This window comes from Gavialis gangeticus, unplaced genomic scaffold (assembly GCF_001723915.1).
Source record: "Gavialis gangeticus isolate Ggan-Ray unplaced genomic scaffold, GavGan_comp1, whole genome shotgun sequence".
Taxonomy (NCBI): domain Eukaryota; kingdom Metazoa; phylum Chordata; order Crocodylia; family Gavialidae; genus Gavialis; species Gavialis gangeticus.
This window is the reverse complement of record NW_017729031.1, coordinates 84,656,813-84,669,642: the sequence shown is the minus strand read 5'-3', so window position 1 is coordinate 84,669,642 and position 12,830 is coordinate 84,656,813. Positions and strand designations below refer to the sequence as shown.

Genomic DNA, 12,830 nt, shown 5'->3' with positions numbered 1-12,830 from the left:
TTTTTAAAAAAAAAAAAAAAAAAAAAGGCAGGTGCCTTTGTGCTTGCAAATTTTTGTTTGTGGTCTTTCATGTATGCAAGTTAGACTTTTAAATTGCTTTGCTTGTCATTTGACAGGTGTGTGATTCTTGCAGGCATCTCCTAATAAATGTACTTGTTTGTTTGAACCCAGGTTCAGAGGGATGGCTTCCTCATTTCAGATTACAAATATGGTACTGGTATACCAATCTCAGCAGAGGATCAGGCTTCATGGAGTTTCCTCTCCTCCTTTTTTCCCAACAAATAGCCTCAGATAGGTACTTGTAGCTCTCTGGAAGAGGTAGAGGGTGATCTTTCATCAGCAAGTAGCGGACATCATCTCGCCCACAACTTAGTTAAATAGGGTTGCTCCGCATAGGAATGGGGAGTGTTGAGTGACATGATTACAGAGTCTGCCATATGCTACTGTGCATTTCAAGATCTTTTCACAAAGATATTGTAGGTATGGTAGCTTGCCTAACTAACCATTATGGTTAGGCTGGAGCTTTCTGCAGAGGAAAACAGCTGTTGGAACTTTTACTGTCTGGTAACAACTATATTACAATCTTACTTAATAGCAGTCTCATTGCTTCAGAACTATATTGTTGAAAACTAAAGTAATAAAGACAGAACTTGGATGTGGATTTGATCTTACAACATCCTGGATACAAATTTGTCATTGAGCCTGAGTACAGTTATAACCCAGCTAAGGCTCTGTGAAATTGCTAGACAGAGTTCTGAACAGTTCTTCCAGTGTTTTGCTGTTTTAATGTCAGTTGTAGCAGGGCTTTCTGTAGTATTTATCTTTTGCTAAACAATTTCCATTAAAATAGTCCTTTAAGGCAAGTAGAATTGGCATTGGAAGACCTTGAGAGAATAGAAATTCCACAGCTGCTCTGGGGAAATGATGTACAGGATCAGAATCAGAGTTTGCTTTGGTGTTTCTGTCCTCAACAGTGAATTTTGCTGTGAATATAGAGAGAGCTCGATGTCCTATGGAGCACCATGTTTTGTTAAATCTTCCCATCAGAAATACAGAATTCATTACAGAACTGAAGACCCTTTTTCAGTGTGTATTTCTGCAAGTGAATCTTTTAAGACTTAAGTGTACAGATTTAACCATCATTTTGCTAGCCACTCTGCAGCAGGAGAGTTATTAGGTTATGCAATTTTATTATAAAAACATAAGAATTGTCATTTACTGGGTCAGACCATAGGTTCATCTTGCCTAGTATCCTGTGTCATACAGTGAACACATTTGTGAAAACTCATCAAAAACTGTTTTTACATGCTTTTAAAATCTACAAGACTTTTAGGTTGTCAATTTATTTTTATTAGGGTGATTCTGACCTTCCTGATCCAGACGTATTGGACAATCATGGTGTTGAAGTAGGTGTTTAGTAAATAAGTGCTGCTGTTTGTGATCTGTTACATGAATGGGAAAGGAGTGTTATGGTTTACAGTGTATTTTAAAATGATGTAAATAACAATCATTAAGGACTTGGTAGAACACACTTTATAATAAAATAAAATAATTAAAATTATGCCAATGTCTTGATAGCCCAGATTCTCTCAGCATTGTTAATCAAGTTGGTAGTTGAAACCAGTAATTTTGTTGGAACTACAGAGTTTGCATATGTGAGATTGGATAAATGTTGTCAGTTGAAAGGGTGATTATTTTTTTTTCTACTTGTTTGTTACCTTTAAGAATTCAAAGAATGCTCCTCTTTTAAAATGCAGCAATCTCTAAAAACCTACCTGTTACCTGAGCATTCCAGTGAAATAGCACAATTGTCCAAGACAGTTCATAACAGTCTGATATGAACAGTTATGATGCTGTCAAATTCCTCTTTACAAAGATCAGAAGTGAACTGCAGCAAGTTGGTGACCTGCACTATTTTTTAAAGGCTGTTCGAACATAGGTTATTTTGTTTTTCTTTCAGTGCATTAAGAATGTATTTGCAGCTGATTGTTGTTTATATCTATGCTTGTTAATTTTAAATTAAATAGTATTCCTGAATGCCCCTTGTTGTCTGGGGAAAATTCAGCATGTACAATTATTATTACTTTATTTATGGTAATATAGTTCCAGTTTTCTTTTAAAACTTGCTATTGGAAATTAGATTTACAATCTCAGATTAAGCCTGGGAGTGTGGCATCAGATGAAAGGTGTATAATTACATGGTTTTTACGGATATTGTAATTTGGTCTATTAAGTTAAATACAGTTAAAGCATCATGACAACATTTCAAAGTGTGTTTGTTTGTTTTCTCTCTCTCTCTCTCTCTCTCTCTCTCTTGCATTTATTTGTAAGTTTTAAAAGCAAAACAGTCATGTTTGTAATTGTGAAGTAGCATTAAACAAAATAAGCCCAAAGAATGAGGTACAGGCAGTCCTCGGATTTATGGCACAAGTGGTTCCTGAAAACTGCGTTTTAAGTCGAAACGTGGTAACTAATTTTCTCATAAGAAACAATGTTATAAATGGGGGATTGGTTTCTGAACCAAGGCCTGATACCCTATTTTCACCAAAAATACCCCAGAATTTTGTACTCGATCAATTATAGATAAGTAATATAGCTACATTAATGTATTTGTATTGTAAATAATAATCATATTGATTTGGAAGGACTTCTTTGAGGTGATTTTGCTGGACTTTTTGAAAGGCTCTTGGTTGGACTTCTTGAAGGGTTCTTGGCTAGAGTCTTTTCAGGAGTCTTGGCTGCAGGTTTTTCTGGAGTCTTGTCTGCTTTCTTAAAGTGTCCAAGGAAGTTTGGACAGATGTTCTCCAGGGAGATGAGTGACACAGCAAACTTGTTTGCTGGTGTGGCATGGCATGGCATGGCATCAGATCAAGTGTTGTAAAGTTGAAACTGATGTCATAAAGTTGAAACAGGGTGTCAGTTTATAAATGTTGTAAGTGTGAAATGTAACTCAAAACATTTTAAGTCAAGGACTGCCTGTATAAGATAATATATGCTTGACGGGATGTCTGCAGAATTTAATTTTATGATCAGATTATATCTGTAGTTGGTATATATTAAAAATGGCATGGTGTGAATCTGAACACTTTTTTTTTTTTTAATGAAGAAAGATGTAATGTATTCTATTATGGACCATGGTCAGCTTGATGTCCAACTGCATCAGGGGAAAATTTCAGAGCTGGAAAATAGACTTGTGGACAAACCAGAAGCAGCTGAAAGACTTATTACGGAGGTAGATGAGCTTCAAGAACAGCTTGCCCAGTGTAGTGGGTCTACTCATCTTCAGGTACTGTTCACAAAATTAGTTGATATTCATTTAAGGGTATTTCTTGTAGATGCTACATGCAGAGGTATGGTGAACCCCAGTAACTTCACTAAATGCCATAGTTCAGTACTGTTTCATAAAAGGTTCACTCCACCTCTGACCTCCTCTTGGTTTTTCTGGGCGGGTCCAGATCAGTGTGAACGTGCCTCTTGCAGCATCTCAGACTCCTTTGAGATGCTGCAGGATGCATGCTGGGAACAAAAAAATGTTCCCTGCTCAGCAAATTTTGCAGTGTGGACTCAAAATTTGGTACCTGGAGATCCAGGTATCAAAAAATACTCCAGGGGAAAAAAGCATGGAGGCTTGGTCCCTGAGACAACCGGAGGCATGTTCTTCCACAGAGATGCTCCAGTGGCCAGGCAGAGCATCTCTATGGCTGGCCCTTGACCCGGTGCTGAAACTTGCTGCCTGGCCATGTGTGGGGGGAACCCTGCCCAGCCCCAGCTCCCCTAGCTCCCCGATCTTCTCCCAACTCCCTTCTCCCAGCTCAGCTTCACCTGGGCATGGTAATATGCGGTTCATTCCTTGGGAATGTGTGGCCTTTGTCAAAAGTTTGCCAACCACTATGTTTACATGTGCATATAGAACTTTTCTCCAATGTGGGCCACCCTCTGCAACCCAGCCCCCTACCCTTCCCACCCGCCTTACCAGCAGGCCACAAACTCCTCCCCATTTCCCACCTCCTTCTACCAGGAGCAGCCAGCTGCTTGTGCTTACCCTAGCTGCTGATCCCAAACTGTCTGCAACAGGGGTAAGCGTAGACACGGCAGAGCAGCAGACTCTGCAGCAGTGGGGAGTGCTGCAGGGGGATTGAGTGACACAATACAGCTCCATTCCAATTCTGTTTCTTCTCCCATTCCTGGTGGAATTCTGTGGCCTAGGTCGAACTTCTTCACAGATGGATCTGGCCCACTCTCATATCCTAAAACATACAATTTTTGCAAAACCTTCATTAAAAAAAATAATTCAGGTGTCCTTTTTGTCTGCATAAGTCTGAAGCTTCACTAATGAAAATGCATGCTAACTTTCATGGAAATATATGTACTTTAAGTAAGATATCAGTGATTCATCAAGCAAAGTAACTAATAAAATAAGTACGATAATGTAGAATAGTTTAAATACTGAATCAAGTAACAGTATATTCTTTACATCATCTTAAAGTATTCATTGAAACCTTTCTAACATTAGGGTTAAATAATTTGGGTTCATCAGACTGCAGCAGTTATGGGAGCTCCTAAAGGGAGAGCTAGTTGAAACTCAGAATTTTAAGTTCACAAGAAATGCTGACATTTTAAAATCTGGATTTGTTTCCATTTTGAATGAAAACAAACATTTTTCAAAACTTCCTATAAGACAGAATTTTAAAACGTAAGAATTCAAACTAGAGGTGCACCAATATAACAGTCCATATCGGATTGGCAACGATAAAAGGAAAATTGACATTATTGGCAATTGGCTTTTTTTGGCCAGTGTAGTTGATAATGTCACTGATTAAATGCTGGGTGCGTGCATGTAGCTGCAGCATGCACATGGCCAGGAATGCAGCTGGGCAGCTTGGAGAGCAGCGTATGGCTGGTAAGTCTGTGGAGGGAAGGGTGGAGGCAAATTGAGGCCCCCACAGTGAAGGAGAAAGTGGGGTTGAGGCAGGGTTGTCCAGCCAGGGCAGTGAATCCGACCCCAGGACTGAAATAGAGCCATGGGTGGCTTGTCCAGGGGGCGGCTCCCTGCCACTGTGCACATCCGCTGTGCAGGCATGGGGGGCATGTGCCCCCCCAGATTTGTGCCCAGGGCAAGGACAGGCTGCCCACTGCGGGCTCTGAGCCTGGGGCTGTGCTGGCTTCTTCCCAGTGGAGGCTGGGCCAGGGCTGTGCTCAGGGTGGGTGGGGTTGGGTGGCAGCAGCACTGGGAAGGAGGTTATGCGGGGTATGTGGCCCCTATGCCTCTCCTGGTAGTGCACACAGTGGTGGGGAGCCATGTCCCTTCTCCCCTGTCCCCCCCTCCATCCCTTGGATGAGCTGCCCACAGCTCTGCCCTTCTTCCAGGGTCACGTTCACTGTCCTGGCTGGGCAGCGCTTGACCCTGCCCTGTTCCCTCCTTCAGTGTAGGGGCCTCCATTTGCCCCCCACCCTCCTACATCCCTTCCCTACCCTAGTCTTACTGGCTGGACACTGCTCTCCAAGCTGCCAGGCTCCGTATTGTCTGTCAGATCGGTATCGACCAATATGGCTGGTTAATAATCAGCTGTCAGTATGAGCCAAAAAAATTGTTATCGGTGCTTTCCTAATTCAATTTGTTTTGAGATTACATTTTTCCCAAACTTGTGTGCTACTACTGACATATGACATGATATATTAGGGTGGGGGTCAGCAGCCTATGGCCCCCAGGCCAGACCTGGCCTGCGGAACTGCTGGATTCCACCTGCGGAACTGGGGCTTCCATGATGGGGAGCTTGTCCCATGCTATGGCAGGGAGAAGTATCCCAGTATTGGCATATACATACATAGCCCTTTTAATTGGGATTTACTGATCAGCTGAATGCACTTCTGCTTTTTTGCCATTGATTCAATGATGCAATCCAATCCTCAGATTCACTTTGTGATGTTCCAGCATAAAATGTTAGTACTGTACTTCATATCCTGTGAACCTTTTTAGGATTTATCTTGGAACAATAGACATGGGTGTCTGAATAATTGCACTGTGTCAGGATAAAACGGTTTATCCAGGACCAACGTGATGTCTGTAGTCTGATAGACTGTTCTGTGCATGTCTTTTCTAAGCATTTGATGAAGTGAATTCAGGCTCTAAAAGCTTTATATACCTTTAATTTAGTTAGTCTATAACATGACTCTCTACCCTGCCTTCTGTTGAATGTTCAGCATTGCTGGAAGTGGTTGGCTCTACATTAACTTCATGGAACAGATACATTCTTATGCAAGGGCTCAAATGTGATAGAGCCATCTCTTTCTTTGTGACATTTTTGTTTATTGGGATTATTTTCTGTTCCTTGTTCTCTTGGAGTGAGTTTTCAACATATATTAGACCCTATGGGGAGTGGAGTATGGGGTAGTTTTGGGGAACGGGTAGGTTTAGTTCAGTTGCGTTACCCATTTTTTCCTTCATTGAAATTTGCATTTGCTAGGAACAGTGTTCCTTGGACTTCTAACAGAAATGTGACCATTCTTGTGGAGTGAGTTCCTAGATACTTTTTGTAAAACAAATGCCAATTATTTTATTTTTAATAAAAGTTGATTAGCTTACTATCAGATAGGTTTAATTACAGTATATATTAATGTTTCATGCAGGAGCTACAGACTGCTGTTCAGGAACGGAACAAAATAATAACTCAGCTAACAAGTAACCTTCAACAGGCACAGCAGAATCAGGATGACATTCAGGAAGAGACATCACTCCTAACGGATCAGATCCATAGTTTACAGCTTCAGTTGCTTGAGGTAGGTAAGCATGGGGCAAAGAAGGTTTTGAACATAAACCAGGAGTGATATTGGTAATTCTTCATCCTAGCAAATGACTCTTAACTGTAAACAGGAGTCTCATTTACTTGTTTCAGAGTTTAAATTTGATTTTTTTTTTTTTTCCAGATGTCCTAAACCAAACCTAAATTAACAGTTGATTTTTTTTTTTAATGAATTTATTGTAGTGCAGAGGAATAAGCATGCTTTAATTCTGGGGACTAAATTGAAAAGCAGAATTTCTGCATACTTTCATATGTTTGCCATTTCTGTGCTGTGTAGCACTCAGGAAACCATTTTATTATGTGCCTCTATTTCCTATTAATGAAATAGGAAGAACTTTTACCCAATATTAAGTGGCTTGAGATATACAAATGAATAGCACTTCAAAGGTTTATGACTGGGTATACTGCATATTATTATCCCCTCTCCTTTTCTCACTGTCATAACTATAAACTTGGGCCTTATATATGTACCCCTGTCCAAATTCTAGGAGACTCCCTGGCTAAACCCAGAGTTTTCATGCCATATTTCCTGTCAAGTTTATAAAGACCGTATTCTGGCAGGTATTAAACATCTAGAAAAATAGCTGCAGCAAGGGAAGAGGCAAAAGCAATGCAAGTGTGGTGGTTGTTGGAATTAGGGTTTCAGCCTGAGGGAGTATTGGAGTACGTTCCTCGCACCTAAGAAACAGAATTTTGATTTGCATGGACTTGAATTCTGGAAATTATTCTTTTTTAGAGGTGTACTGATATATCAGTGCCATGTTGGATTGGCACCAATAAAAGGAAGTTAACATTATTGGCTATTGGCTTTTTTGGCTGGTATAGCCAGTAATGTACTGATAAACACAATATGCCTTTTGGCCAGGGCCCTCAGATGATGCATGCATGTGTGCTGCTGCACATGGCCGGGAATGCAGCCTGGCAGTGTGCAGAGCAGCGCTGCCCAGCCAAGGTGGTGATTGGGACCCCAGGGCTGGGGTGGGGAGTGGAACAGAACCACAGGCAGTCTGAAGGGGGCATCGCTGCATGTGCCCCCGGGGGAAGCATGGGGGACGTGTCCCTCCAGATCTGCGTGCAGGGCAAAGGTAGAGGTGGGCTGCCCACTGTGGGCTCAGGGCTGTCTGCTGTGGCCTTGGGGCTGTCTGCCCTATTGCCTTTTGCCCTGGGAGCTGTGTACTGGCTGTGCATCCCCTGCTCACCTGGCAGCAGTGGGGACAGCCAGTTGTGCCTCCTACTGTTGGGCAGGCAGGGGATATGGCGTGGCCAGCATACAGCTCCCAGGGTAAAAGGCAGTGGGGCAGAGAGCCCTGAGACCACAGTAGGCAGCCTGCCTCTGCTCTTTCCCCTCTCAGCTCTGCTTCTGAAAGCATCCCTGTGCTTAAAAATGGTGGTGGCAGTGCTTGAGCTAAAGCTCATTTAATCAGCTTTAGTTCAAGTGCCACCACTGCCATTTTTAAGTGCTGGGACTCTGATCCCCTGGATGTGCTGCCCACAGTTCCTTCCTCCTCCCTGCCCTGGCATCCCATTTACTGCCCTGGCTGGGCAGCACCCTTAGCCCCAGCCCCAGCCTCAGCCGCAGCCCCAGCCCCTGCCCCACTCCCTTCCTCACCGTGGGGGCCTTGATTTGCACTCCCCATGCCCCTTCCCCTCCACAGACTTACCTATAGGGAGCTTCTCTGTACGCTGCTGGGCTGTGTTCTTGTAAATTGGCTATCAGATCGATATCTGCTGATATGCTTGGTGAATAATCGGCTATTGGTATTGGCCAAGAGAATCTCTATCAGTGCACCCCTAGTTCCTTTTGTTGTGTGAGCTAGTCTCTGTATTAACTACATAATAACTAATGATGGGGCTTGGTTTTGTAAGCTAGTGGTGGTGGATAACAAGCAGTCCTTTGAAATGTCTGCATTACACAAAGGTTAATAATGTGATGCAGGTTGTTTTATTTGAGGATGTTGTTAGGCTTGATAACTGGCAAACCTAATGATTCTCTTGTTTTTTGGCCTTGCCTCGCTTCTTAGCAGAAGTCTTAATAAGTGGCTTTATCAGTGACAAAAGTCCTTCTCAGTGTATGTTACTCTTCCCCCTCTGACCCTGAAAAACTTCACAATAATGTAGTTACTTTGGCCAGGTACAGACATTACACTTTTACCAGTATATGTGATTACAAAACCGTTCTATGCCCATAACAGAAGTTCAGCATGCATAGACTTGTTTAAAAATGGCAGAACCCAGTCTAAGATTTGCCCTTCCTCCTGCATCATCAAAGGGTGAATGTGTGTTCTGTTCACTACTGATCTAAACTATATAACTTACAGAAAACCACATAACTTAGATCAATTCTGCCTTGGGCTTTTTGAATGTCTGTACATAACCTTTGTGACTGTGACCGTCTTTGTTCTGCATGTACAGTACCAAGCACAAGAACTGTGTAGGTTCTTTCAGAACATTTTTTTTCAAACTTAAAAGTCAATAAGAATTTTCAGATAGCTTGATCCTACAAGGCTAAAAAGATGCAGTGTGCATGTGCATACATTATATATTTATATGCATACAAGAAGGGCATCCTATGAGTTGCCCTCATACAAATTACATTCTCAATACAAATAAATTTGTGTATGTAGGCTAATTTGCTGCTGAAAAATAAAATTCCTGGCAAAAATGAATTGGCACAAGCCCAGCAGCAGATGGCTGCGTTTCAGAACAGACTCAAAGAGCTAAGTGAACAACTGCAGATAGTTCATCAAAAAGCACATGACCTGGAAGTAAAGTTGGAGTCTTCTCAAAAGGTAAAAATATTTAAAAATGCCAGTTACAATGATTAACTCTGTGTTCTTACGTATGTATCCTTGTCATGTGACCTTACCCTGGCATGTTACTTAGCACATTACTTTTATTTTTGGAAGAGAAATTGCTAATGAACCCTTAGACTGACATTTCAATAAAATGTTGAATATACATAAATTGTTTAGGATAAAAATAAATAGATTAATAAAAATAAAAAAATAGAAATGATATTGTAATTATCCCAGAAACATGAATGATAAGCAGGAAATACCAGTTATAGTTAAAACTTAAGAAATCTAAATACCAAAGAATAATGATGCACATTTAAGACCTACAGCTAAGGTACCCAAGCAATACTGACTTTGGATAGGGATGACACCAGGGTTTTTTTTTCCTTCCAAAGGAAAGAGAAATCTGTTTTTAAACATGAATTTAACTTAATGATTATTAATCCACATTAATCATAGTACTACGGAGCTGACTGTTTTTTTTTTTACAAAAAGTAGACATTTTTTTTCTTCAGACGCACTATAAATCAGTGGTGTAGGTCCTTCCCTTCATCATGACAAGCTTTTTTGTTTATGTACACAAAAGGATCTTTCGTGTCTACACTTCAGGGTATATTTTGTTTCTTATGGAATATTACAAATAAAAAGGTATAGCAAATTTGAAATGTGTTCACGTGTAATATTTTGTTTTTAAGAATACCAAAGTTAAAGAGAATTCGCTTGCTCAGATGGAAGAGAATCTGAAAAGCACAATACAGCAACTGCACAAAAATATAGAAGAAAAAGAAGAAACTATTATAAGGCTGCAAGATACTGTGACATCAGAAAAGGCTAGTTTATCTGTGTTAAAAAATACACTTTCGTTGCGGGACACAGAAATAATAGAGTTAAAAAATGAAATGGCTTCAGCCAAGATGAAAGAAAAAGAATACGTTAAAAAACTGAAAATGGATCACAACAATGATATTTGTAGGCAGTTACAAGAATTGAGAGCAGAGCTGGAAGAGAGTCACAGAAAAGAAATTTTAAGATTAAAAGAGGTATGTGAAGAAGAAATTAATTCAAAATATGAAAATGAATTTGAGCAGATAAAAAGAGAACTCTCTGCTATGACCGCTGATGCAGATATTCAGAAGTTAAATTCTGTAATTATTGATTTAAATAATCAACTGCATGAGTCCGAAAGTCAGAGAGACAATTTGAGCAAAAAACTGAAAAATCAAATGTTGGATTTTCAGAGAGAGAGATGTGAAATTGAGCTGAAGTATAAGGATTTGATAGATGACCTCAAATTACAGCTTAGTAGTGCAGACAAACAGATTAAGGAAGCATATGAATGTAAACAAGAAAAGGAGCACTTGAATGAAGAGATCCACAAACTCAACTCCTTCATCCAGGAATTAAACGAAAAGCTGCTTTTAGAGATGGAAACCAACACAAACTTAAGGCAGAAGCATGATGAAGAAAGAACTATCTACTGTATGAAGTTAAAGAAATTGGAGCAGGAAGAAAAGTTGTTACAGGTGTCACAAGCACAGGAAGCAGAGCTTGAAAAGATGCAGAGTAAACTATGCCAACATGAAGGTGAAATACAGTTAGTTCCTGAAGAGCTAGAATTTCCACATGGCCTACAAGTAGGTGCTTTTAAAAATGAATTAGAAAACTTTAAGAAAAATCTAGAAAAGGTCAAAGCCAGAAAGGACAATGAAAGCTTTGAAGCTGATAACCTCTCTGAAGAACATATCGGAGAATTAGGATCTTTCACTGGGGATGAAGATATATTGGCTAAATATCTTGTTTCTACTGAGAGACAGGAGCATTCAGGTGTATCTAATGACTCTGAACTTTTTGAAATTGAAGAGAGTAGGTTTGAACTGGATAGCAACATCTTTTTAGAACCCAATGTGAACTCTAGAGCAGATACATTGTCATTTGGCCCTGACAAACAAATGTGTTCTTATAACTTATTACATGCGACTTCTGAGGACGCTGAGCTAGAGGCTAAGGCTTTTGCTTCATTTTTGTCAGACAGCTCTTTGCCACAAGACAAAATAGATGATGGCAATGAGGAAAAGGATGAAGAGAAAGCTCAGTTAATAGAGAGATGTGTTGAGCTAATTAAACAGCTCCGTGAAAAAGAGTTGGCATTGAACAAATCCAATCAGGAAACTCAGGAAGCCATTGAAAAATGGGAAAAAACAAAAATGGATCTTTCTTTTACACACTTAGAACTGGAGAAGGAGCGTGAAGCACGGCTTTGCTGTGAAAAAGAACTTGATCAAAAAATGAAGGAAAAAGAACTTGAAAACAAATTAAACTTTCTAGAAAAACAGAGTGAAGACAGAGATATAATAGTTCGTGTGGAAGAATTAGGGTTTGTAACACAGGCTTCGAAGTCACTTACCTGGCAGGAAATGGTAGAAGACCTCAAACAGGAAAAAGAAACATTAATAATGCAATTGAGAGCTCAGGAACAATTGGTGAAAGAAGTACAAGAACAGAAAACAGCCTCTGATTCCGTGACAAGTGAAGTACAGTCCCTTTTTGGACGGCAGCTTGCTGTTTTGCAACACCAGAGGGATCAGATGCAAACCCAACTTGATGCCCAGAAGGCCAAAAACCAGACAATTGCTGAACTGCTTGGTCAAAAAGCCATAACAGAAGAGACATTACTGAAAGAGCAGGACACTCTTAAAACTGAAATCAGTCATAAAGAACAAAGTTTAACAGATTTACTTAAGGAGAAAACTATCTTAGAAGAAAGATTGTTTGCTGCAGGACAGGAGCTAATAAACGCAGAAAAGGCTTTGGAAGAGAGTGCTAATAACCTAAAGAATCTTGAAACAAATGTATGTAAACTTAATATGAAAATTAGAAACCTTGAAAAAGCCCAAGACTGTGAAAGATTGGAGTATGAAGAGAAATTAATATCCAGTAAATTGGAAATTCAACAACTTAATGCTGAACTAGAGGTAAAAAATACAGAATACATTCAGAAAGAGAAAAACCTGACTGATGAAATGGCATATTTGAAAAATTGTCATTTGGACCAGGAAACTTGCCTGCAGGAGGCTTTGCAGAAGTCTGAACAGGCCACTCAGGAGGTGCAGTCTGAGATGAGGAAACACTATGAAGAGGAAATTAGTAAAATAGAGTCTCAGCATCTTTCTGAAACAACAAATCTGAGTCTGGCACATCAGAAAGAGGTATGTTACTGTCTGATACTGACTTAAAG

At 40.2% G+C, this 12,830-nt stretch overlaps 1 protein-coding gene across 9 annotated transcripts in view; it reads left to right on the top strand.

The window, feature by feature from the left end:
- PCNT (pericentrin) overlaps positions 1 to 12,830 on the top strand; it is a 143,178-nt gene that overhangs the window by 21,060 nt on the left and 109,288 nt on the right. For 5 of the 9 annotated variants that reach the window (XM_019523293.1, XM_019523290.1, XM_019523291.1 and 2 more), the window contains exons 3-6: positions 1,356 to 1,406; positions 6,628 to 6,777; positions 9,425 to 9,589; positions 10,291 to 12,801. In XM_019523293.1, coding sequence (XP_019378838.1) covers positions 1,356 to 1,406; positions 6,628 to 6,777; positions 9,425 to 9,589; positions 10,291 to 12,801 — 2,877 coding nt within the window. The remainder of the gene's footprint in view (positions 1 to 1,355; positions 1,407 to 6,627; positions 6,778 to 9,424; positions 9,590 to 10,290; positions 12,802 to 12,830) is intronic. The other 4 variants (XM_019523295.1, XM_019523292.1, XM_019523294.1 and 1 more) reach the window with 4 other exon arrangements.